This window comes from Aythya marila, assembly GCF_965140915.1.
Source record: "Aythya marila genome assembly, chromosome: 9".
NCBI classification, from domain to species: Eukaryota; Metazoa; Chordata; class Aves; order Anseriformes; family Anatidae; genus Aythya; species Aythya marila.
The window spans coordinates 25,650,079-25,673,438 of record NC_139050.1 but is presented as its reverse complement, the minus strand read 5'-3'; the positions used below and the strand labels follow the sequence as shown (position 1 = coordinate 25,673,438).

Below are 23,360 nucleotides of genomic sequence, written 5' to 3'. Positions count from 1 at the left end.
AAACCTGTTCCCCAGAAAGTATAAACAGGGAAAAAAAAAAAAAAAAGAGTCAAATTGAGTTTATTATGTCCTGGCTGTAAGAGAAAATGGACTGACAGAAAAAGAAACTTACACCCTACGATGGCTGAGACATTACTGTAAAAGTACTTAAAAAAAAAAATCAGTGTGGTTTTTAAATTGACAGAGCCACTTTGATTATCTTTTTTTGTGGCTTAATTCCAACACCTGCAAGTTACTTTTTTGTAAACATCCTGGTAAATTTCCGAAGAGTGTTTTGGAAATGTGTTATAAAGTACTCCAGGCAAAGGGCTAGTGCTGTACCTGTTAAAATAATTATCAGCTTTTTGACAGTTTTCAGCCAAACTAAAAATTACAGAAGTTTTTGTGAAAATGGGACAAGTGGTAAAATAGCAATAGATCAAATTGTGAACTACTGAGAAAGGAGCTTTTTTGGTACGGTTTTGGTAGTAGACATTTATCAGTAACAGTAAGAAGCTGTTTAAAGTAGGCTGCTGTGATATTGCCCTGTCTTTACACACAAAACTCTTTCTGCCAGTAGCACTTTTGAAATTGACTACGTAGACCCAGATTGTTGCACCAAAACAACTGTTGTATTTCAAAGGTTTGTCTTGCTCATTTTGTAAACATTCATTTACAAAATGCCTAATGTGGTTGTTCTTTGCAGAGTGTATGGAATGCTTTAGACAGCTACTCAGATCCCCTCAGATCACCTTAGAGCCTTGCAGCAAAGCCCAGAGACAGTGAAATGAGTTACAAGTTCGCTGAGCTCTTGTAAAGTTAGTATGTGTTACGCTTTTGAAAGCATAAAAACAATAAAACATTCAGGACAAATATATAAACAACATATGCATAGAAAAATCTGTGGTAGCTTTTCAGTTTCTCTGATGAAACAGTTGTTTCCACAAATACTTCTCCAACATAACAAGTTTATAGATTAAGGCCTTTAATTTGGAATAAAGTGGAAGTTGTTGTTATTGTTGATTATTTTTCTTCTTTTAATGTGTATATCTCTTTCCTCTTAAATTTGTTAGAAGAAAACGCTGAAAGGACAAGGGACATTTGATGGGGAAGGTAAGCCCTTTTCTGTACAGACTTGATGGGATGCTCAATCACAAGAGAAGTGAACTTAAATAGCATTTTGCACAATTCTTTAATACTTGGTCAAAGACTAAGTATGTTGTTTTTCAGTAAATTGATCATAATATGGAACCATAGTTTTGGCACTGGGTATATTTCAATGAATATTTTGATGAATATGGAATGGCAGGTTACAAACATGCTTTTGTTTGAAGGGTATCTTCTGAAATTAGACTCCTGTTCCTCTTAAAAGAATTGGTTGATGTGTCTATCTCAGCCCTTACAGCTCTATGGAATTACATAGGTAAGGCTTTCCCTCCGGTTGGGACTGTCTTCCTGCCTGTTTCCTGTGACTCCTGCCAGGTGTGAGACAGCATTTGTGGATCAGCATAGAGGTTGAGGGTCATCCCCTGCAGCAGATCCCTGAACTGTTTCTCTCAAAGTTCAAGGTCAATGCAGCTTTTTCCCCCTCTTTGTCATAATCAAAAATGCTGGGACCACTGGAGTGAATTCCTTGACTCCTTAATCCTTTACTTTTCTTGCTACCTAGCCTTCAAGTTCAGGTGTCAGAGGAACACTGCCCATGTATCCGCCCTTTCATGCTATTCATTAATTCAGAGCTTTGTCAAGTTCGCTGCTTTTCCCAGTAATTCAGCACAAAAAAAACCACTTGCCTGGCAGTAAGTCCATGGATGTGTGGTGGCAGTTTCACCCTCATGAGAAATGGGAAGGGAACGCTTCACATCTCTGTCTCTGCCATTGTTGTAACTGACTTAATGCTGGCAGTACTGGAACAGGTGAAAAGCACATTTCATTTTCAGATTCACAGGCCCCATGCTTTTTCAAGCAACCTTTGAAGTTTCTGTTTTGAATAGTTCTGACTTGAGATTTCTGAAGTTTGGGCTATTTTGTTCACTTAGTGAAGTGCGAAGAGAGGCTTTAAAGCTGGCAATAAAAGTAGACGTGTATTGGACTTACAATGGTCCTTCCGATTAAAATAGCCAGACCTCCGGATTAGTGACTGCTCTACTGACACGCTTGTTCCGTTCTTAAATTGCTGGCTAATTATGAAACATTGTACCGCAAACCAAGGAAGAAAAAATTGTTGTCTGTTTTTTCTTGACAAAGGACACATCTGTTCTTTAATTCAGTCAGTGTGGATCTTTTTTGGTAGTGGTACAGTGATCCATTGTTACTGTACTGCACCATTGTCCATCCTAAATAAGATACTATCTTTGTCTTTTGGAGTTTGTGAACAGCACATTGACGTTTTCATTTCTTTCATTGTTTAAATGTTACTTAATTTTTTTTTTTGAAAGCAACTAAGCTAACTTTCTAGCAATTAATGACATGCTGTTGTTGTTTTATAGAAAACAATGTGTTATATCAGAACTATAAAGAAAAAGCGCTGGATATAGATTCTGATGAAGAGTCTGAGCCCCGAGAGCAGAAATCAGATGAAAAGGTTGTTTTTCACTATAAGCCCCTGAGATCAACGTGGAGTCAGCTGTCAGTTGTGAGTATTAAGTCATTGCACAGCCAGCCAAACAGTGTCTGAGACTGTACTGAAACAAGTCTTTTTACTTGCTACTGGAATATTCAGCTGAAGTTTTTCTTCTTTTTTTCCCTTCTTGTATTTTTTGCAAAATACAAGGTGGTACGTTCTCTTACCAACACAAAGTATTCTGGATATTCTTTTAGCAACAGATTTGCAACTGCTCAAATGTTACCAATCAAAATCTTGGGCTCTCAGTTTAGCTTTTACTGAGGTTTTGTGTAAAGTAACTCCAGCAGCTTAAAAATGCATAAGTCATGTTTTCTCCATCAGTTTTAGTAGGTGTAGACTCATGTTCCTGCCAGAATCGTTTTCCCTGGTTCCCTGACATCTCCCATTTTCATTTGCTGGCACAAGCGTTTGTAGGCTCATGTGGCCAGGCAGCAGACTGGTTAGAGGATCTGAGTTGAAATTAACAAGAAAAAATGTCAATGTAGTTTACAGTGAAATTAAATTGAACTTTGAAACCCAAATTCCTTTGCATTTCATAATCTTAGCGTTTAAGATACATTTTTTTTTTTTTAAATATGTGCTGGATGGAATGATCAAGCACACCTCATTTGTTTGCATGTTCAGTATAAGCCTTTCTACTTTCCACAGTCCCCAGAAATGGTGGCTTAGGCCATGCCTGATAGTGGTGGCAGCCATGCCAGTGCAGGTCCTAGAAAAGCTAGGACTTAGGCTAATGTGTATCACTGCATCCGGCTGTTCTGAATGAGGCACCACCAGAAAGCCTTAAAAGGTAGATTTAACTCCTAACAGCATGTGAACTTGAAGTGGAATATGTGCTTTATGGTTCCTTTCAATAAGTTGGGAGTGGTAGGGATCAAACCTTAAGTAGCAATCTTATAAGAACAACATGAAAGTCCTGATCAGTTATTGGTCTTTGTTTTACGAACAAGACTATAAAATGAACTTTCTCAATTGCATTGCTTGCTAAGACACAAATTTAGCAATTCTTTTTTTTAAAAAAAAAAAACAACAAACAAACAACAAACAAGTAAGAAAACACCATAATTCACTAAAAATGTGAATCCTGTTAAAGGCTTTAATTAGTTACAAACAAGTTTCTGCTGAAATACTCGCAGTTGCTACAAGCCAACTCTAAATTTATTGACTGCATATATGTAATGGAAAGCATTTAATAAAGCTATTCAGATGGTAGTATTCTGCTTTTGTTAGCAAAGCCTATTTAGCACATGCAGCGGGTTTTTCTTAGCATTGTTAAACAAAGTAGCATTGAGCTCTTTTAATCATTACTGTGATCTTGCTAGCATCCCTGCTGCTAAGCAGGAAAATCAATGATACTAAGTGATACTTCTGCAGGCTTTCCTGGTATGCATATTTTTGAGACCAAAGAGTACAAATTCTGTGTTTCTATGGTTAATTTTATCTTTTGATCATTTCTGTGGTTTCTGGGGATAGCCATAAATTTATTTTTTGTAACCTGTAGAATGTAGAACCTCTCATCTCTATATATGACATAGGAAAGGATTGTTATCATACCACATGGTCACCTAAAGTATTTGACAGCTGGGGCCATTAGCTATGTATACCCTAATAAACGAGTAACTAAGGCTGAATAAGCTCTGCAGGCTATTTAGACTGTTTAGCAGAGCTGTCTGAGAGATGTTGACAGTTCAAGGTATTGAAATATGAATACCACATTGATTCAATAATTATAAAGAAGCCAAGACAAAGTGGTTTTAAAAATATTTGCTTTGAATTTTCTTTCAACAAATTGAGTATTTGAAATACAGTTAATTTTGCTTAATACTACAAAAAAGTTTGTTTCTTATGAAGTCAAATTAGTATTCTTCTGCCTTCTAGGCAAACTAGCAGTTAAATACTCAAGAGCCGGAAAGAATGATATTCAGTAATAATAATAATTGTGAAAACACTAATTTGTCTTGAGACCAAAGCAGCACACAGACTGGCTCAGTCAGAGAACCATTGGTGTGTCATGCTTACGGTTACACGAACCAGACTTGTTCTTTCCCATTTCGAATGTGGCAAACTTGTTTAGTGTCCTTACTTGATTTACAAGGCTCAAAGTGGGAAGTATATGGGAAAAGGTAGTGCACTGTGAAAATAGTGTGGGAACCTGCAGAGCTCCCGGCGTCTCTGTTTACAACTCTCTGGAAAAGTTATGTGTTGTCATCGCGTGTTAAACGGGAGTGCTGAATTGTGGCAGGAGGTTGCTGGGGAATGTCCAAGTACTGGGTTTCAGCGTGTGGTAGGGAAGAAGCATGGTGGGTTTATGGTACTTGTTAGCAGTGAATACGCTAGGAAATCGGGGGGAAGGACAACAGAGCGACTACCCCATCTCTGTGAGTGGTTTCTTGGGCAGCCCAGGCCTGACAGCTGGTGCAGCTCCGACCAGGCTTGCTACTGGAGGGGGTGAGGGGTTGTGAAGCCTTCATGTATGGAGTTGTCAAAGCCTTTAGACTATATTAAAAAAGCTTTTCCTCACCTCTTGCAGCATGCAGACACCTGTGAAAGTAAAACTGAGCTGTTCAAAGAACATTTAAGGACTCTGAAGTAGGGTGGTGTTTACACCCAGTTCCTTTCAAATTGCTCTCTTGACCCCTCTTCCTCTTTGGGTTCCTGCTGCAGATCAGGCAGCAGGCAGGGGCTGAGCAGGTGACCAGTTTAAGGGCCAGCTTACCTGCTGTCTCTGCGCCTTCCAGCTTTCATCTGTTCATTCAAAATTTTAATTTGGGAAGAATGAACAGTATTTCCAAAAATACATTCCAAAAGCTTCTTGCAGTATGTTGTTGGAATTCACTGCAGATCAAATGCACTGATACTACCTTGTGTGTCAGGTTAAATGTATTTAATTCCCAACAAATGCAGCAGTCTGTTCGGCATAATAACGGTGTGTACTTCACATGCAGAGAGCAACAGGCTCAGTTAGGCTGGAAGGGACGTTGGCTTGGGATCAGCTCTCCCGGGCTGTGGCTGCTCAGGTTTTGTGTATGTCCACAAGCTGCTCTGGGGGCTTCCACCACGTCTGCCTGGACTGGGAATGTAAATGCCTCTCCTGCCAGCTCCTTACCTCTGAGCCCAGAGAGTATGGTGCATGTTTGCTTTTCATTTGGACTGCCCATGTTGCTCAGATTCTCACAAATACTCATCAGATTTCATTTTCTGATCTTTTTTCTCTGGTGTGCAACAAGTATGATAGAGATTTTTCTCTGCCGCTCAAAAAGCTGCTGCAGGTTGCTCTTCTGAGCTGCTCTGTGACCTTTCCATGGCTGCTTCTCCTCTGTGGTATCAAACAAAACTATGTGTTTTTACTGTCAAGGATTTTCAGGGCTCCCTTGTCCTTCAGTGTCAAAAGGATTATGTTCATTTTGGTTTACGGTGTAGCCACTCCAGCATATTTCTAAAATATTTATTGTAAGTTCTTTTTTCCCCTCTGTGTAGCTATTTATTTTAGAGGAAGTTCTTGTAAGTAACTGCAGAGTTAACCCCTCATCCTTTTCATCATTTCCTCCTCCTCCTTGCCATAGTTGAATCAGTCATGTCTGAGCCTCTGGAAGAAAGCTGTCCAGCCTGATGGGGAGACGGCAGTAGTAGCTGGAGTGTTTCCCTCTGAGTTTTTTTTTTTTTTTTTTCTTGCTATCTTCTTAGCTTATATTAAGTCATTGTTGATGGCATAGCATCACAAATATGATTTTTTTAGTCTTTCAGCTAATACACTTTGGACACTTGATTTGATTTGGAAACTTGAATTGATTTTTTTTTTCTTAGAGTATTCCAGAAGCAATCTCTGTATTTGGGCCTCCTCCTTTTTGGAAGCTTTGCAGTTAATTCAGTGCATAAACTAGAGCCGTTTGCTTCTACAACTAACTTATACGTGCACCTCAAATGCATGCACACATGTATGACTAGATGATAATCACAAACACAGCTTATGTTTTTGGAACATAAATTTAGCAGTTGCCACATTGTTCTCACTGGAAATTTACAATTGCTATATTAACAGGAAGCATTGTAATCTCTTGGATATCTTCATAGGTATTTCCTGTGTCAGCATATTTTTAGAAAAGTCCTCCATGGCATCCAAAAAAGACATTGTACTTCCTCATGAGTGCTTTAAAGCTTTCAGGCTGTTGACTGAAAGGTAGTTTAGTAGAAAGTCAGCTAACTAGTTCTGGCTTGGTATTCAGAAGTGTATGCTCGTGGTGAGCATGGGAACCTGTAAGATATTCAAAAGAGCAATTGCTCAAATACATTGGGATATTTACATTTTCTTTGTAAGTATGTATTACCAAGCAACGTGCCTGCAAACTGGAGTGCAGCACCCTTAATGTTATGCCGTCTTACTGCTGAGCCTGCTATCCAGGTTTGTGGTGGCTGGTATGCAAGAATAAAATTACAAATCATTTAAAATCCAAGGAGCGAGTGGAGGAAGAAGAAGCAGCTGTTGATGATAGTATGTCAGGAACTTTTGGAGAAATCCAAAAAGGAAATGGAAGAATGGAAGCGCATCTGTTAAGTCTGACGAGTGCCTGAGTACCCTGTCCTGTGGCACGCTGCTGCACCACGCGTAGTGCTGTGCCCTGGGCTCTTCCCCACCGCCTGGTTGGTGTCCTGTGCTGGTCAATCAGTCCTCTAGGAAACGCACAGAGCCAGTCCTTCCCTGTTGTTCGCCCTCCTGTGCTTTCTAATGTTCTGCTAAATGGCATGTTGCCCTCGATTCACCCTGGGAAGGGATGAATCACCCTGGGAAGGGATGAACTTAGCAGGTCTGTGGCGTGGTGTGCGGTAGCCGAGCACCTGGCCTCGAGCTGCAGGGTGTGCAGCTCAGGCTGGCGTTCGTGACGGTCCTGTGTGGGGAGCTGGGGCAAACATCTTGGCTGATTTGGCTGTAGGATGCAGAGGGAGGAGGAATATCATTGTAGGGCTGGGGATGGTAAAAACACAGAGGTATTTACTCAGGACTTTACATATCTCTTTACAGTAAAGATGGAGCTTCTCCAGAATAATTCTTGGTCAACAAACTACCTGCCTGAAAAACCTTTAGGTGTGTTTGTTTCACAAATGAAGATGCTAAGATGTTTCAGGCCAACCAGAAAATAAACCTTATGATAAATGTGTATCAATCAAGACATCTGTCTTAAAAGGAAAAAACAGTTTTCATGCTTCAATGTGTGCGTGAAATCCAGGAAGGCTGTGCAGGGTGGCAGTGATTCAGCTGGGAAAGCTGTTGCTGTAGTAATTCTCTGTGTGTCCTGTAGTAATTCTTAATGACTTTTTTGTTCTTTGGATAAATACTATAAACATCCAGCCGTTTAAAAATTTATTTCTCATGGTTCGTTGTCTTCAGAAGTGGATGGATTCTTTATCTGAATTTTTAGTTCAGTACTGAAATTGTTGCTTCTTAGTGCAGTGTTTTAATAGTTCTCCATGTTTGGTTTTGTTTACTTTATATGTTTTCTACAAAATGTGTTAAAAATTATTTTTTTTTTTAGGTGAAAAAGAATGGGTTATCGGAAACAATCAGCCAGGAAGAAAGAAAAAGACAAGAGGTACTTTTCTGAAGTAACACGTTCTTTTTTTGTTGATAACTTTTTCTATTGTTAACTTTTTTGTTTTGTCACACGCACGCCTGATTTAATACTCAGTATTTGTTCATAAGGAGGCAAGTTGAACACACTGCTTCCTGTCCTAGGGTGAAGCATGCTGTCTTCTCAAGGGAGAATAAAGAAATGAAACCTGTCTCTTGCTGATGTGCACAGATCCCTGCTGCATGTCTCCTGCCAACACCTGCAGGTCTTGCTGGAGTGGTTCCTGGGTACGCTCACTGCAGCAGGTGTAGCCTGGCTGATGGCTACTCAGTAGTAGACAGAAGCAACCCTGTTCTGTGCTGGACTGGGAAGGTGTAAGATTAAACCTGCATTCACAGAGGGTAGGAGGTGGCACATAAAACAACTTTTTGCAGTGCCCTTTAGTTGTAACTAATCCTGTCAACAATTCTGAACATCAGTAGTGTGCACCTAGTGTAACTAATGTATGTCTTTCACAATGAAATGAAGTAGGAGCATCCGTGCTATCAACAATACAGAAAACAGCAGCAGTAACTGATACAGTTATCTTTTCTCTCTGTCCCTTTCTGTCTCTGTCCCTCTCTGTTTCTTTTTTGCACCTTTTGTCCTCTTTACCTGCTTTCCCCTCTTTCCTTACTTACAGGGGCTATGTCACAATGAATGAGAGGTGTTGAAAAGAATAGCCTGACCTAGCCCGCTATTAGATACCTGCATTTCTTGAGGTATGTCCTTTAATAGGGGGAAAAAAAGGCGGTGTTTTTTTTTTTTTTTTTCTTCTTAGTTTTTGTTTTGTTTGTTTTGTTTTTTAATAGCAGCGCTGTAGAATTACCTGCTATGGTAATTTGCTCCAAAATTTCCTTCAGGACATACCTCAGTGAATGTAGCCAGATGAGATCCAGCTGGGGTTTTCCATGCATCATAAAATCACAGAAGGGTTTGGGTTGGAAGGGACCTGAAAGATCAACCAGTTCCACCCCCCTGCCACAGGCAGGGACACCTCCCGCCAGCCCAGGTTGCCCAAAGCCCCATCCACCCCAATACAGACACGTATTGCATATACATGATGAGACAGTAGGGGTTGGTTTGTTTGTAGTAATCCTACATTTTCTTGACTATTTTCTGCTTTTGGGGGCTGTCAGCTGTGCAGCAGTTCAGGCTATGTGTTCTGCTTTTCTGTCTCCTCCTGCTGAAAAGCTTTGAAACACAAGGCATTTATTTCAGTCGTAGCCTTTAGAAGCCTTTAGTCAACATTTCCTGGAGCCAGATTTACATCTCTTCAGAGAAAACAAGTTCTTTAGATGCCTTTTAAATATGAGGTCTGTAATGTTATCAGAAATGTTTCCAGCTTGGCTTTTTTTTTTTTAATTTGAATATTAGAGGCCCATCCTTTCAGAGAGAACCCAAAGAAATATTCTTAAGACTTGGTTGTGCTATCGTGTTTTTGCTTTATTTCTTTTAAATTGCCTTTTATTGATTATTTTATTATCTATTTAAATTGCTTTTTAGTCTTGCATTATTTTGGCTATCATAATATATTGTCACTGCAGAAAAATTGATTTGTTTATACCTCAATTAAATGTCAATGTCCAGCATTCATAGGCACCCCATCCTTCACCAAACATTACTGACTTGGATCTCTGCATCTTTCATCTAAAGAAAATGCATCATATATGTATAGACTGATATGGACTGAAATAATTTTCAATAGACACTCCAGTTTTCTTGCAAGCTGGAAATTCTAACCTTATGCATGTCTACAAACTCCTGTGTGCTTCTGGTCTCTTAAGTTCTGTAGAGTGTCCATCAGAATTCAAGTATCTGCTCGTGCTGATAAAAACCAAGTTAACCACAACATAATTTCATGTGTCACTCAGACACTGTTAGCAAGCAGCTGGTAAATACCACCACAGCCTGTGATCGTGGTGCGGTTATATATGTCAAAGTTGATCGTTCCTTAATCCTTTTTTATCCTCTGAAATGTTTGGGTCATGGGTAAGAGGATATCCTCTCCCATCTTAGGACATCGGAAGAAAATGTCCCATTTATTTCTGACTGAGCTAATGACTTTCTGTCACCAAACTGGACGAAGTCTATGAGGGCCCTCAGTAGAAGCATAAACAAAGCCCCTCCAAAAAACAATGGGAGTCTGTATGTTCTTCCTGTGTTGAAAGCTGCCTGGATGGAAAGCAGTTAGTCAAAGCACTGCACCGCTCTCGAGGCAAATCCTTTCTCTGTGGGCACAGCAGAGAGAAGCGTGAGAGGCAGATGGGATTATTCAGGAGGACTGCCTCCAGCATGCCTGTGGTCTCTTCTGGTTTTATACCTGACTGGGGGAGATCAGGGTTTCTCTAGAGCACGTGCATCAGACGTCCAAGTGAACTCCTCTTGTAGGCTGTCACCTGCAGACACTGTCCCCCTCCGCAGAGCCATGGGCATTATCGCTAGGTACTCAGATCTGCAGTAGTGCATCCAGAGTACTTACTTCTCCTTTGGTTTAAGGATGCCTGGAGAAGTTAACTGCAAATAACCGATGAAATTATATGTGCAGGTAATAATGGGAGCAAAGTTGTATTGTCTCTGTGGATGGTATTTTGTGTTAGTAACGTGATGACAAAATGTGGCTTGCTGGAGCTTATGACAAAAGTAGTCTCAGAGTTTTATTTTTTTTCCACTCTGTATGTACAAGAACTCCAGCAGACTAACAGCAAATCAAGCCTAGAGAGGTAAAAGATGCTTAAAAGCTGGAGGGGTTTCTATGTCAGAGAATAAAATTTCCACTGGAACAAGTATGTGGATTTCAAAGTCCAGGAGTCTGCCAGAAGTTTGCTTTGTGTGCCAGCCAGCTGATGGAAGTTACAGTGCCTTTGGTCCTTAGGTGGTGGGGTGATAAACTGGAGAGAAAGTCCTCAGGGGGAGGTGAGGGGAAGTACTGGAGGTCTGCCCCTCAGCCTTAGCTGCCTGCTGTCTGCTCACTAATCACTAAAGCAGATGGAGGCGGCCACCCCTCCTGGCTGCTCGGCCTCCAGGCTCCTATCCCAGCCGCAGATATCTCAGCTTCTCGTATGCCTGCTCCTAACTTCATGTGTTAAGTCTCCACGGCATCAGTGTTGATAGATGACTAAAGCTGGAATTTTGCTGTTCTGCAGATGCTTGGGGAAGCAAGTACTTTTTAAGTAAATAACTTTTCAGCTTCTCTTTTAAGAGAGCAAAAGCTAATTCTGGCTGGTGAGCAGCAGTATTACAATGTGAAGCTTCCAGGCAGACCACAGAAATGGACATGTTTGTAAATTTAAGACAAAACAAACTCTCATGGGTATGAATACGGAGTGATCACAGCTGGTGTTAAGTTGTTGTCCTCGAACACTCTTTGCAGTTGTAGTGAAAAGTCTTTTCAATACACACTTTTTTTTCAAGCGTGAAATCATTAGTTTCCAAAGGTAAATGATAAAACTCTCATGGAAATGAAAGCTTGCATTACAATTTCTAGTTTACATCCAACAACTCCTCTCTGCAACCCTTCTCCACATTTTCCTTAAAACAAACTAAACAAAACCTACCCCCACCTAGTCAATAGTAAGTCTTTTCTTTCGCCCTTCCACTTTGCAGGCAATATTTGAAGTGATATCTTCTGAGCATTCTTACTTGCTGAGCCTGGAGATTCTGATCCGGATGTTTAAAAATTCCAGAGAACTGAGCCTCACCATGACCAAAACGGAGAGCCATCACCTGTTCTCCAATATTACGGATGTTTACGAAGCAAGTAAAAAGTAAGTGTAGAAATGCAAAAACATTTTATTAATTATACCTGACGATTACTAATAGTAGTCAGAATTCCTTTCAAGCACGTAATAAGATGTTGTATACAAAATTGTGTTTTGTTTTGTGTTATCACAAAATAGAGCAGCAGCCACAAGGTTGAAACTTCAGTAAAAGGTGTATGCCTAACACTTTAAGAATGAGAAGTCAAATGTTACACTTGAATATTCAGAATCTTTGGCTTTCTATGGCCTGTCATTGAATTAGAATGGAATTTGGCTCTCTCTCACTGTAATCTATGTGCTCCACATCTATGTGCTGAGAATTTCCTTAACATAATCCAAAAGCCAAGGTTTTGATTTTACTAACCATAGATTCTGGTTTTGTGATATGATTTAAGTCTCTGTTTATTTGGATTATATTTGGATTATACGTGTATTTTCCTGTTATACCAGAGGAGCTAACCAGCTCCTTGGACAGCAGAGCTTTGAGTACTATTTATGATGTATGGTAGTATTGCAGACTCAGGCCATGCCTCACCTACGCTCGTGTTTCGAGAGTCATATTGCTCTTATTTGGAAAAATTTAGCTTTTCTTGTTAGAATACTCTCTATTTTTAAAATTGAACATTTGTGTTTAATTTTGTTTTGTTTGTTTGTTTTCTGGCTGTGCTGGTTTAGTAAGGAGAGCTTACAGGTAGGCTGAACTAGAGATGTCCACTTAACATGATAATAGGTGAACATAAAAGTGAGTTTCTTATTTGAATCTCAAATGATTTTAAAGTGGTAACCATCTCTTCCAAAACTGTCATGCTCATTTGAAGAAGTAAAACACAAATAATGGTGAGCATGCACATGACTTTGACAGACTGACACACCTTGCTCCTGCATTTGAGCTCTCGTTTCATGAAATAGATATGCTATTAATTTATCTGAAAATTGATAGGGATGGAAAGAACATGGTGTATTTCAGTAGGAGTAAGCATCCTTCACATCCGAACGGTTCCAAAGCTAGATGCTGATACATGAAGCAGTTGTGCTTAGTCTCTACAGTGTATGAAATTAAGCTTACTCTGCCCCTATTAAACTGTTAACAATTGAGCAAGAGTTGCATACTTGCCCTTAGGAACTGACTTGCCAGTGTTTAACTTAATCAGTTGAATCACTGTTTACTTTCTCCTGAGTACTCAATGTGCAGCATAGTGTGCGACTTTGGTATCTTTTATGTAAACAGCATAGGAGTTCTGCTGCTTGTGAACAGTGCTGCACATGCCATAGCACCTGGCAGCAGGGACTCGGGTTTCTTTTCGAAGGAAACATGTCTTATGCTCAGAGCTGCGCTGTGGTTTGTTTGGTTTTTTAATTTCTTCGGTGTGAAGTCAATAACGAGAGAAATTGATACAGTACAAATGGGGCCTAATGAAAAGGAAACGTTGGCAGATCTTGCACAACACAAATGCGGAGAAGCCTCTTTTGTTATCATTAATAATTATTGCTGGGATTGTTTAAAATTTCTTGTGCAGATGTGTGTGCACTCACAGCGTACTTCAGGGTTATGAAAACCTTAAACTCTTCAAAAAGTTGTTTAATGAGGTTTAGTTTAGTTATCATTTGCTTGGTGCCTTGGTGTGATCTACAACAGTACTGGAAGTAGAACTCCTATGGCTGACATAACTAAAAAATAAAAATGTTCATGCTTGTTTTCTTGTACCTTATATCCAGTTTGAAGTAAAGCATGAGGCTTAAGGATGCACTTGGCCTCGTTAAGATATTGTTTGATCTTCTTGGCATCGTACAACTTGAAATGAGCCTTGCTTTGTCTCTATGGAACAAAAAGTACCAGCCTCTTTTCAGAAATGGGGCTAGGGGTTGGATAAGGAGTCTGTCAGGCTAGGAATATTTCTGGAGTCAGTCTTCTCCACCTTTTCATCTTTCTTTCATCCCATTTCTTTCCTTGTAGAAATCATGAACTTCTGAACTCTTTAGCATTAAACCTGCATTTAGGGAGTCTAATGTGTTGTGTGAAGCACAAACCTAAGGTAGGAGCCATATAATGTGTGTACATTTGGAGTTACTGGGTATCCCTACATTTCAGCATCCCTACATTCCTTTTGATTTATCTCCTTTTCCTGTAGCTAAGGCCTTCAGACGGAGGCTGGGTATTTTCCCAGCTTGTAATTCCCACCCCAGGATGGAGAGTTACACGACGGTGGTGTTGTCAGGGAGTACAGGTTACCCAAGTCCATCTTTTCAAGGAATAATACTTTTTTTAAGCCTCTGTTTACCTGAAATGTGACTGGAAAAAGTAAACTATTGTGAGCCCACTTTTTGCTAGACAAATACTGGTGTTACATCCACATCATGTGTTAGGGGGTAATTGCCATCTTTTTAGATAGCTTAATAGACACTAAACGTTAATGAGCCTGGAGACTTTGCTGCTCCTTCGGTATGGTTCGAAGACAGAGCTGAACATATTAGTATAATTATGTGTGCAAATAGGTATTTGTTTTTTCCTGTGTTTTCAGTGAATGAGCCTTCAAACCCATTAAACCTACTTTTAAATTTCTCACTTAAAATATTTAAAGCTGAGGCGGAGGGGATAGCAGTATTTTTAGGGGAATTCTTTAAAACCCTTTTGATTAATAGTCTTCAAAGGCAGTGAGAGGGGAAAAAGGAAAGAATGGAAAATACCCCACTAGCCTAACATTATAATCTTATTCTTTTTTGTCTGGGAAGCTTAGTGGCTTAAGAACTTGTTTTTCTATAACTTGGAGTAAAAACAATTCGTAACTCCTTTTTAAACTTAAATGAAAGCATATTTTGTTTCCTGAGTTATGCAATACTGTTAAGCTATAACAAAACTTAGTGCTCACTTTCTACAGCTTCATTTGTGTAAATACTGCAAGTGGCTTTCAAACAAAAGCCTCTTTATCAATAAATACCTCCAAGCTAACTGCCACTTCTCATTTTCAAGCTCTTCTAAGGTAGCAAAACTCATCGTTTTGTTACAAAAGTGTCCTAAACTTGGACATTTATCACATGTGCTGTATTTTAAGCAGCCTTTAGCTTTCTTAAAAAGACAAAATAACTCTGAGGGTACGGGTGTAGTTATCAGTGGATTTGGTTGCTCGGACAAAGGTTTAGGGAGCTGAAGAGTATGAACTGATAAAAATGTCATCTTCAGTCACAACTGCTTAGAAGCTGTATCTAGGAACTTTGACTCAGAACATGTTTAATGGATGCTCTCCAGAAACACCAAGATAGGCTCGTAGTGCATGGCAAGGCCATTTCTAATGGAACAAAGCTGCCTTTGTTAGGAGCTGAATACAGACAGTAAGGACGGTCTCTGCTTTCAGGAGGTCACTGGAATGTTTCTGACAGTGAGTCTGAAAAGCCCGTGCAGCTTACATCGTGTTTGCGTATTAAAACATCCTGAAAGGTGGCTTCAGGAAGCCTTTAATTGTGTATTTGCCTGTACGTGTAGTGTGAGAGCTCATAACTGATAGAGCACAGAAATCACACGACTGGCATCCAGAGCCAGTGAGAGCTGTTAAATTGAGATGTGAACTGGTCGGTATGCCAGAGGTCAGCTTATTCAGAAATAAAAGCTTGTGTAGTCTGAGAATACTGCACGATCCATCTCACGAGTCAGAAAAACTCTGCAGTCTCAATACGTGGTGCAAAAGAGGTCAGTTTCCCAAGAGCGTGCCTTGGGAACGGGGAGTTGCAGGGAGATGAGAGAAATGTCTTGGAGAACAATTGGTCTGACAGGCCAAATCAGCAAATTTATAGGGGGACAGAGAGCTTTAGCTTTTTGTTTCTCTCTCTGCCATTAGGCTAGCAAAAGGCAAAAAGCTTAGGGAATATCAAAAGGTTAGCGCTAGCAGAAAAAAGCAAGAACAAAGCACATTTGGACAGGTTCAGACTGTTCAAACTCTGTGTGTTGATTCCAATAGAGATGCCTGTGTGGGTTTGTGAGGTCGCTTAACACCTCATCTGAGCGTCTTAACTCTGTGTGTGTGGGCGTGTCAGGATCCAGGTAAGCTTTTTCATATCACTTTTCTGTAAATTACCTTAATGCTTCACCTCTTTCTGGCATCCTTATGTATAATGTACCTTCATCTTTCCCCATGGGATAGTATGGTCCTGGTCTGCGTTTAAGAAGTGTTTGCACTGAGCATTAGTGCATTGTATAGCATTAACCAGGCATTAGAAGCTTTGCTTAAAGAGAATGCAGAATTTTGTTACTTAGCTTCTTTGTGAGACTGGGGGGAAAAAATGTAAACACTAAGAGTAGACCCTGGGTGGAACGGGCAAACTGTGATGTGCAGAAGACGGGGCATTTCATTGACCCCCAGCAGGTGCTGGTGACCACTGAAACCATATGGCACACCTGACTTTTTTTCAACATGTAGAGCACTGCTAAGTTTACAAATTGTGATTTTTGCCTTTCTCCCAGCCTTGCGCTGCTGATGGGGCCATTTTTGATTGTCAGGAGACTCCAAGGAGTCCAGAGGACATACTGTAGAGCAGTGAGTCCAAAACACCATTTGTTTTTCTCTAAATTTCAGTTGCTGACAGAACACGTTTAGGCATTTGTGTCGTATTGATGGCTTGGGACAGTTAGTTTATTTTTGTATTTCCTCAGGTTGCCTCCCTCATGGTTCAGACATCAGCACTAATTGCTGAACTCTTCAGCTTTAATATCCAGGGCTTATTTGTTTGGAGAGTTCTTTCTGCAGCTGAGAAAACTCACTGGGTTGACCTGTGCTATGGTTCTTTGCAAATGACTAGCAGTGCAGGAAAACAGTAACTTGAAAATAATATGCAGCTGGTGCTTGGATGCCTGACCCAGTGGTTTTTCTTTTACCTTCATTATTTGAGACAGGATTAGATTGAAGATTTCGATATTTGGGAACTGCCAGTCTGGACAGAATCATATTTCCCTCAGCTTGGATGAACAGAATTTGAGAGCAAATGCTCTTTTGAAATTGATGACTTTGAAAATTGAAAAATGACTTTAGAAATTTTTATACTTGTATATAAAATAACAATTTAGTAAATATCTAGCAATTACCTATGCAAAAAGTGCCTTGAGAAAATACCTGGTTTTCCAGAAAATACGAAATGCCTGTAAGTTCAAATTGCTCACTTAAATATCTCTAAAGGAATACCCCAAGTTTACAGATGCCATCCATCACCTTCATAGTGTCTCTAAACCACGGCCAGCTGTTGCCAGATGTAGGAGAACAAAACGACAGCAAGGTAGTTGTGCAGTGGCTGTCATGATGGCTGGAGAGTGGTGACACTGCCCTCATTGGTGTTCGAGTGTGCTCTTCCTCCTGCTTCCAAATTGCCCTTGGTAACCCTGACTGATCAAAGCTTTCCCCTCCAGTGGCTCTGACCTGGCACCTGCAGTAACGGTTGTGAACAACGTAAGGAGGCATTTTTTGGCTGGTACCTATGGAAAATGTTCTCAGCCCGAGATATTTACTGTTGATAGTGATCTCTGCAGGGGTTGCCAATGGGATGGGTTATTTCCACTCTTAAAATAGTGGACAGTAATAGTGTTTTATTATATATATTAAGTAACATTTTACTCTAATATTGGTTTAGAGTGAAAAAGTGTTTTTCAGTATATTCCCTCGTGTCCTGTGTAAAATCCCTTTCAAGCTGCCCATTGCGCTCTCTGGTTCAGATATCTGTCTGAAAGAATGCAGCTAAAAGTAAAGAAAACTGGATGCATTAGAGGTTCCCTTCTGTCTGACTCGTGGTCCTCTGTGAAATTCAATATAGTTCTCGTGTTAGGTTGCAAGGTTTCTCTGCTGGCAGCCTGATCTGTGCCTTCACCCGTGCTGAGGTGCTGTGAAAGGTCATTTCCAAAGGGGCTTCCTGAGGGTCTGCAGGAACACCGTGTACGGTTCACGAGTGTTGGTGCTGTTCACTTTTAACAGAAACTGGCCTTGTGTATGGCATTTGCAGCCATTTATCTTGCTGGTCAACTGAGCCTGGGTATGGAGTCAGTTGCAAAAACCAGATGGGGCTAGAAGCCAGAATAAACTTGTGTTTTCTCTCAGATGGATTGTGCGATATCTTCAAGAAACATCAACATGAAGCTTATACTGCCTTTGGTTGTGTACTTTTTGTTCTTTTTTTCCAGTGCTGCATAAGTGAAATTCAAATATTAGTTGCATAAAATTTGTATTCACTCAAAATCTGATATATCCCAGAGGTAATTTGTGATGTCATTTAAATGCTGACAATGTAATTGTTTTCCTGTTTCTTTCTAGCATCCTGTCTCCATGGTATTTTACCCAACAGATCTTGAAATGCTTATTAAGCTTTGCATAGACACAGCTTAATCCCTTTAAAATGGTAATAGTTTGTGCAATATTTTAAGGAGACCTTCAGATCATTTCAGTGATTGTGTTTACTCATTTTGGTAGTTAAAGTACAGACTGTGTAGAAGCATTTTTTTTTTTTTTTTTTTAAAGCGAAGAAAATGAAGGCAGCTGATTTGCCTGTTTTCCACGTGCTTGGAGCTACTACCTCCTGTTTTACTCAGAGTAGGCTCTTCAGGGGATTGTTTCTGAATGATTGCATGCTGAAGCAGTACATTGAGTATCTTGTTTGGGTTTTAGGGCTTTTTATTTGGCAGTGTAGATGTACCCTGTATTTATCATCTTTTCACCACATGATAAGAGACCACCACTTGCCAAGGTCAAGAATAAGAGATGAAAGTCCCCTCGTTAGAAACTCCAGTACTGACTGAAGTATAGGGGGAACTCATTCTTGTAATGAGTTTTATTCATGAGTTTTCTGGAGTAAATCAGGGTGTTTTGTCAATGAATTCTTCCCCCCACTCCTCCCTGCCCCATCTTCCCTGAAATAACGTGATTCAATTTGCTTGAGCATTTACATGTCCAGGGAAGGCATTGAACAGCCCTGCTCAGCCCCCTCTGTAGCAGGGTTGGGTTCACTGGGAAAGGCGAAGACCCAGGCTGCACCTGTAACCACTCACGTGTTCCCTGGGTTACTTCACGTTTTCTTTTAAGGTCTGTGCAGTCTCTCCCATGTGATAGTGTCTCTGGTTCTTTTTTTTTCCTCATCAGCAAAAGATGACTCTGCTTCAAAATGTCAGCTAAATTGCCATATCATCTCAACTGCGTGATTGTATGTGTGCATGTTTATCGATTTGTTGTGGTGGTGGCTAAAGCTTGATGGTATTAGCAGTGTTGGTCAGATGAAAGGTAATTCAATTTCTTTTTTGACTTAACAAAAGCAGTCAGTATTCCTGAATAGTGGCCATTAAAATCTTATTTTATGTTAACTCTTTAAAGAGAATTTTAGTAATTTTTTTTTTAGCCTATCTGCACTTGCATTCAGAACTTCATCTGAGCTCTGTCCTCTCAGTATTCTTCATGTGTTTTGCTGTGAAAATTATTTTGACAAATTAATTTTCCTTGTGTCCTTTTCCGAAAAAATTGTCTTTGAAGAACCATACTGTCAATTTATATTCCCTGTGGAAATGCAGCACAGATGGTACGTAACTCAGTGTCCCAGAGTTTTATAAGGAGAGGCTCACTGTGAGGTCCCCTTGGAACTCTTCCTATTGTAATTAAGTTACTTGTCAGAACTCTTCTGACAGTCTGTTGTCTAGGACTTTGTGTCCAGTTTTTCTTGTTTCTATCATTAAGTACTTCTGGAGATACTTTTTTCTTATTTCTCCCGCTGAGATTCTCAGCCTAAGAACTCATACTTCTCTACCTCATGCTCAGTTAATGACTTTTTAACAAACTCTATAGCTTCTTTTCATAAGAGGAAAAAAAATAAACAACACATAACCTACAACACACACAATCCAAATCTTCCCTCTACCAGTGACTTAAGATAGTTTGTGTTCTACAGCAACTGAAAGTTTTGGCATCTAATAAAAAAATACCTTATTTAGAGATGGCATTTGTGGTGATGTATCTGAAAGAGCATGGTAGGAACAAAAAAAAAAGGAAAGATCTGTGGCAGCTGGCATCACCAGATCTATGGCAGGAAGCTCCCATCGACCATGATATTTGTTTGTACCGAAACCCATCACCGTATTATGTGAACATATTCTCTGTTTAAAAAAAGATAGTGCCAGCAGCAGCATTCCTGGTTGAATTCTTGCAACCTCTGGCTCTTCTTTTGTGGCCTAAGTTCTGCAGGGAGAGCTATTTATGTGAATATTTGTGTTTAGAGACAGTTGTTGTGTAGAGCAGCAGTACTTAAAATTTTAAAGCCTTCCAGCTGTAACCAAACCCTATCTATCCAGTCCGTGGTTATGCAGCCTTTCCTGCAGAGCATTACAGCCCCACTCACGTGAGCCTTGCTACCTGCAGAGATCCTCTGCCTGTGTTGCTGGGTCCCGCAGGGCTTGTGCTGGTGGCAGCTTATGAATCTTGCTCCGATTTTCAGATTTGCCGTTGCTGCAGGAAGCACAGAAGAAGAAAATTATTTATCTGCATAATTTTGGTAGTGAAGTTTGTTATGTTCAACAGGTATTTGAGCTTGCCCTCTGCTTTCCATATGGAAAGACTGATAAGGGGTGAAGAAGCAGTCTGTTAGTTGGGGCGGGGAAAGAAATAACTACTCCAGTGGTCAGCCTAGTTCCAGAGAACTGCTGTTGCCCTTTTTGTGTAAGAAGAATGCGTAGCTTTGAAAAGGCACCAAGTTGTTAGTAAGCCTAGAAATAGCCGTGTTTAGCAAGCCTGTCAAAGCAGGAGGATGTATGCGTGTTCCCTTGGCTCCTCTCATGCCTCGTCGGGTCAGTGTGCTTTGTTTAGATGAGGCTTTAAAGCTCTGCAGTCTTTTACGGGACTAAATTGGCGAGATGAAAGCCTTTGGTGCAGATGGACGAGTTCGTGGTGTTACTCCCCACAGATGTGGATGCCTGAGGTTGGTCTGTGTGGTGGCTGTACCTGGGAAGCCTCGGCTGCCACAGCGTGGTACCACAGCTTCCACTGGGGCCTTATCAACGTGATAATGATGGATGCAGACATTTATCCTTACTTTTTATAGCTTTATGTGCAGGAGTATCAAAACCTGCAACTTTCTTCCTCCTGTTAAGCACTCATGATAGCTTGCAGCAGTGGGTAATATCACTTGCTGCTCTCTAGGAAAGCGGCTGGTGCTCTGAAGGCGTGAAGACAAGGCCATGGCGAGCCGGCAAGGCAGCCCCCATGAGCCGGGCCTCGCTGGCTGTGCCTGCGGCTGTTATGCCCTCAGCCTCTTCCGTGGCCAGCACCGCTGCTCCCGAGCAGTGCCTGTGTGGTGCTGAGAGCGGCACTGCCTGGCACCATGCACCTCAGACCCCCTCTCTGCCAGCTCTGAGTTAGCCTGTCACCAGCTCAGCATGGGCACCCTTGTGAGGAACGTAAACCTGGAAGCGTTTGTGGTCTCCCTCCGGTGCAGGCCAACGCTGTGCTCTGGGCAGGAGGGTGGCTGGGTCGATGGGGAGGTGACAGTGACAGATCCCAGACCTTCCTCTGCAGAGTCTCCTGGGCACTCCCTACATCACCGTCACCTCCAGGCTGTGGTGGAGTTCCCTGGCTGAGGCACTTCCCTGCAGACTAAGCAGCGGTTAATTTATGTTTCTGTACAGTTCATGTTTTTATATTAACAAATGTTTCTTCCCGAATTTAAGGACTGGTTAGCTTGCTTGCTTATGGCAACAGAGGCAGTAGTTGTGAGTACTGGTGGTGGATGTTGTCCAGCTGGGGATTGCAGGTGACAACCCAGGTGCTTAGAGCCCGAGGATCGCCTGCCTGGTCTCTCTTCTCTGCTCTCCCAGGCCTTCGCTTGCTGTGTGTGTTAGCAGTGCCATTTTAGCAAGTGTTACATGGGAACAGCTTCATTCCTGTGGTTAGAAAGTTTCACAAAAAGACATATAAATTCTTTGTTTGTGACATCAAAGAAATCATTTTGTTCTGTGGTAAACGAGCGGCTGACTCTTCAGGCCCAGGGCCATGCAGATACACACTGCTGCTTCTGAGGACAGGGAGCCCGACTTTGTCCAGCATGGGAAAGGTTTTTAAAATGAGGACTCTTGTTGTGATGTCTTCGTAATTTATTAAAAAGATTTACATTTCTAGTGCCACAGCGTGTTCTTTGTGGGCTCATTTGTCAGTGGGTATTAATTGATTGAATAGTTTTTCTTAAAATGCGTACCATTGAATGAGATGCTATGAGCACTTCACTGCTATCTCAGGAATCTCCCTATAACAGAATATATTGACAGGGTTGCCATGGCGTTTTTATTGCTCTGGATTTCTGCCAGAATACTGTAAATAGTTGAAGAGGCAAGAGGATTACCATTAGTACAGTTACTCATGGGTAGGCCTGCTGCAAGTTGTTCGCTTGCTGCAGAATGAAAAATAGGTTGGCAGGATCTTTTTGTTGTTCTTTGGCCTTTTACGTGCTTGGTGGATATTGCCTGATAAAAGGCATTTTTGTGGGCTGTTAGCTTTGCAGTCTTTGGGGTTTATAAATATGTCTCTATACATACTGTTTTCCATTATTTAGGTTGTGGCAATCCCACAAACTGATTCATTTCAAACACCTGTGGATGCAGTCCCTCACTTTAATTACTCTCCTTTTCAGCCATTTTGTTTCTAAAAGCTCTGATTGTGTTTCATCATGAAAATGCTATGGAAATAAGGCTGTAATTTTTCCATTTTTTGCTATTCAAAATTCTTCTCTCTGAATAATTAATCTGTGATGTGGATGCTAAGTATCTGTCACTGATGAGAAGATCCACATTTGCAGAAGCAAAAATTGGAAATTTTTATTACCATTACCTGAAATTCTTTGAAATTGATCGTTGTTTTTGAAATTGATCATTGCTCCTCTCTAAGTGGAAGAAGAGGAATTGCAGTTTGATTTCACTCCAGTGACTTTTTTTCTGTTACTGGACAGTGATGTGTCAGGGAGACTACGTTTTTACCTGAGATTTCAGCAAGGTATGGAGGCTGTGCAGAGGGACGTGGACAGGGTGAATTACAAAGGTGATTTGTGTGGAATAATAGGCAGTCTTGTACTTACACGGCTGTGCTCGCAGCTGAATTAACTAGGGCTTTTAAGGAAGTTGTGGATACCTGGCACTGCTTTAATCTCTGCCTAAGAGTAGGAAAAGCTAGCTTAAGAAAACTGCCTGAGCAAGTATTAGGATGTTGCTCCACGTGATGATCACCAGCTTCTTAACATCTGCTGGAAGACAGGGGCAGAGCCTTACCTCAAGCCTCCAGATCGCTGAGGGGGAAGCTCCTGTCGTAGGGACAGGACAAACTCCGGTACTGGTGTGTGCTTCAGTGTTTCTAGATCTTGAACTAGAAAGAGAAACAAACAGGAAATTAATTGCATCTG

The 23,360-nt window shown here is 40.9% G+C and overlaps 1 protein-coding gene across 1 annotated transcript in view; it reads left to right on the top strand.

Moving 5' to 3' along the window:
* The window catches only part of ARHGEF26 (Rho guanine nucleotide exchange factor 26), a 46,819-nt gene that overhangs the window by 1,634 nt on the left and 21,825 nt on the right, over positions 1-23,360 (top strand). The window contains exons 2-5 of the mRNA XM_082767161.1: positions 1,053-1,092; positions 2,469-2,614; positions 8,134-8,190; positions 11,815-11,975. Of these exons, the coding sequence (XP_082623287.1) occupies positions 1,053-1,092; positions 2,469-2,614; positions 8,134-8,190; positions 11,815-11,975 (404 nt within the window). The remainder of the gene's footprint in view (positions 1-1,052; positions 1,093-2,468; positions 2,615-8,133; positions 8,191-11,814; positions 11,976-23,360) is intronic.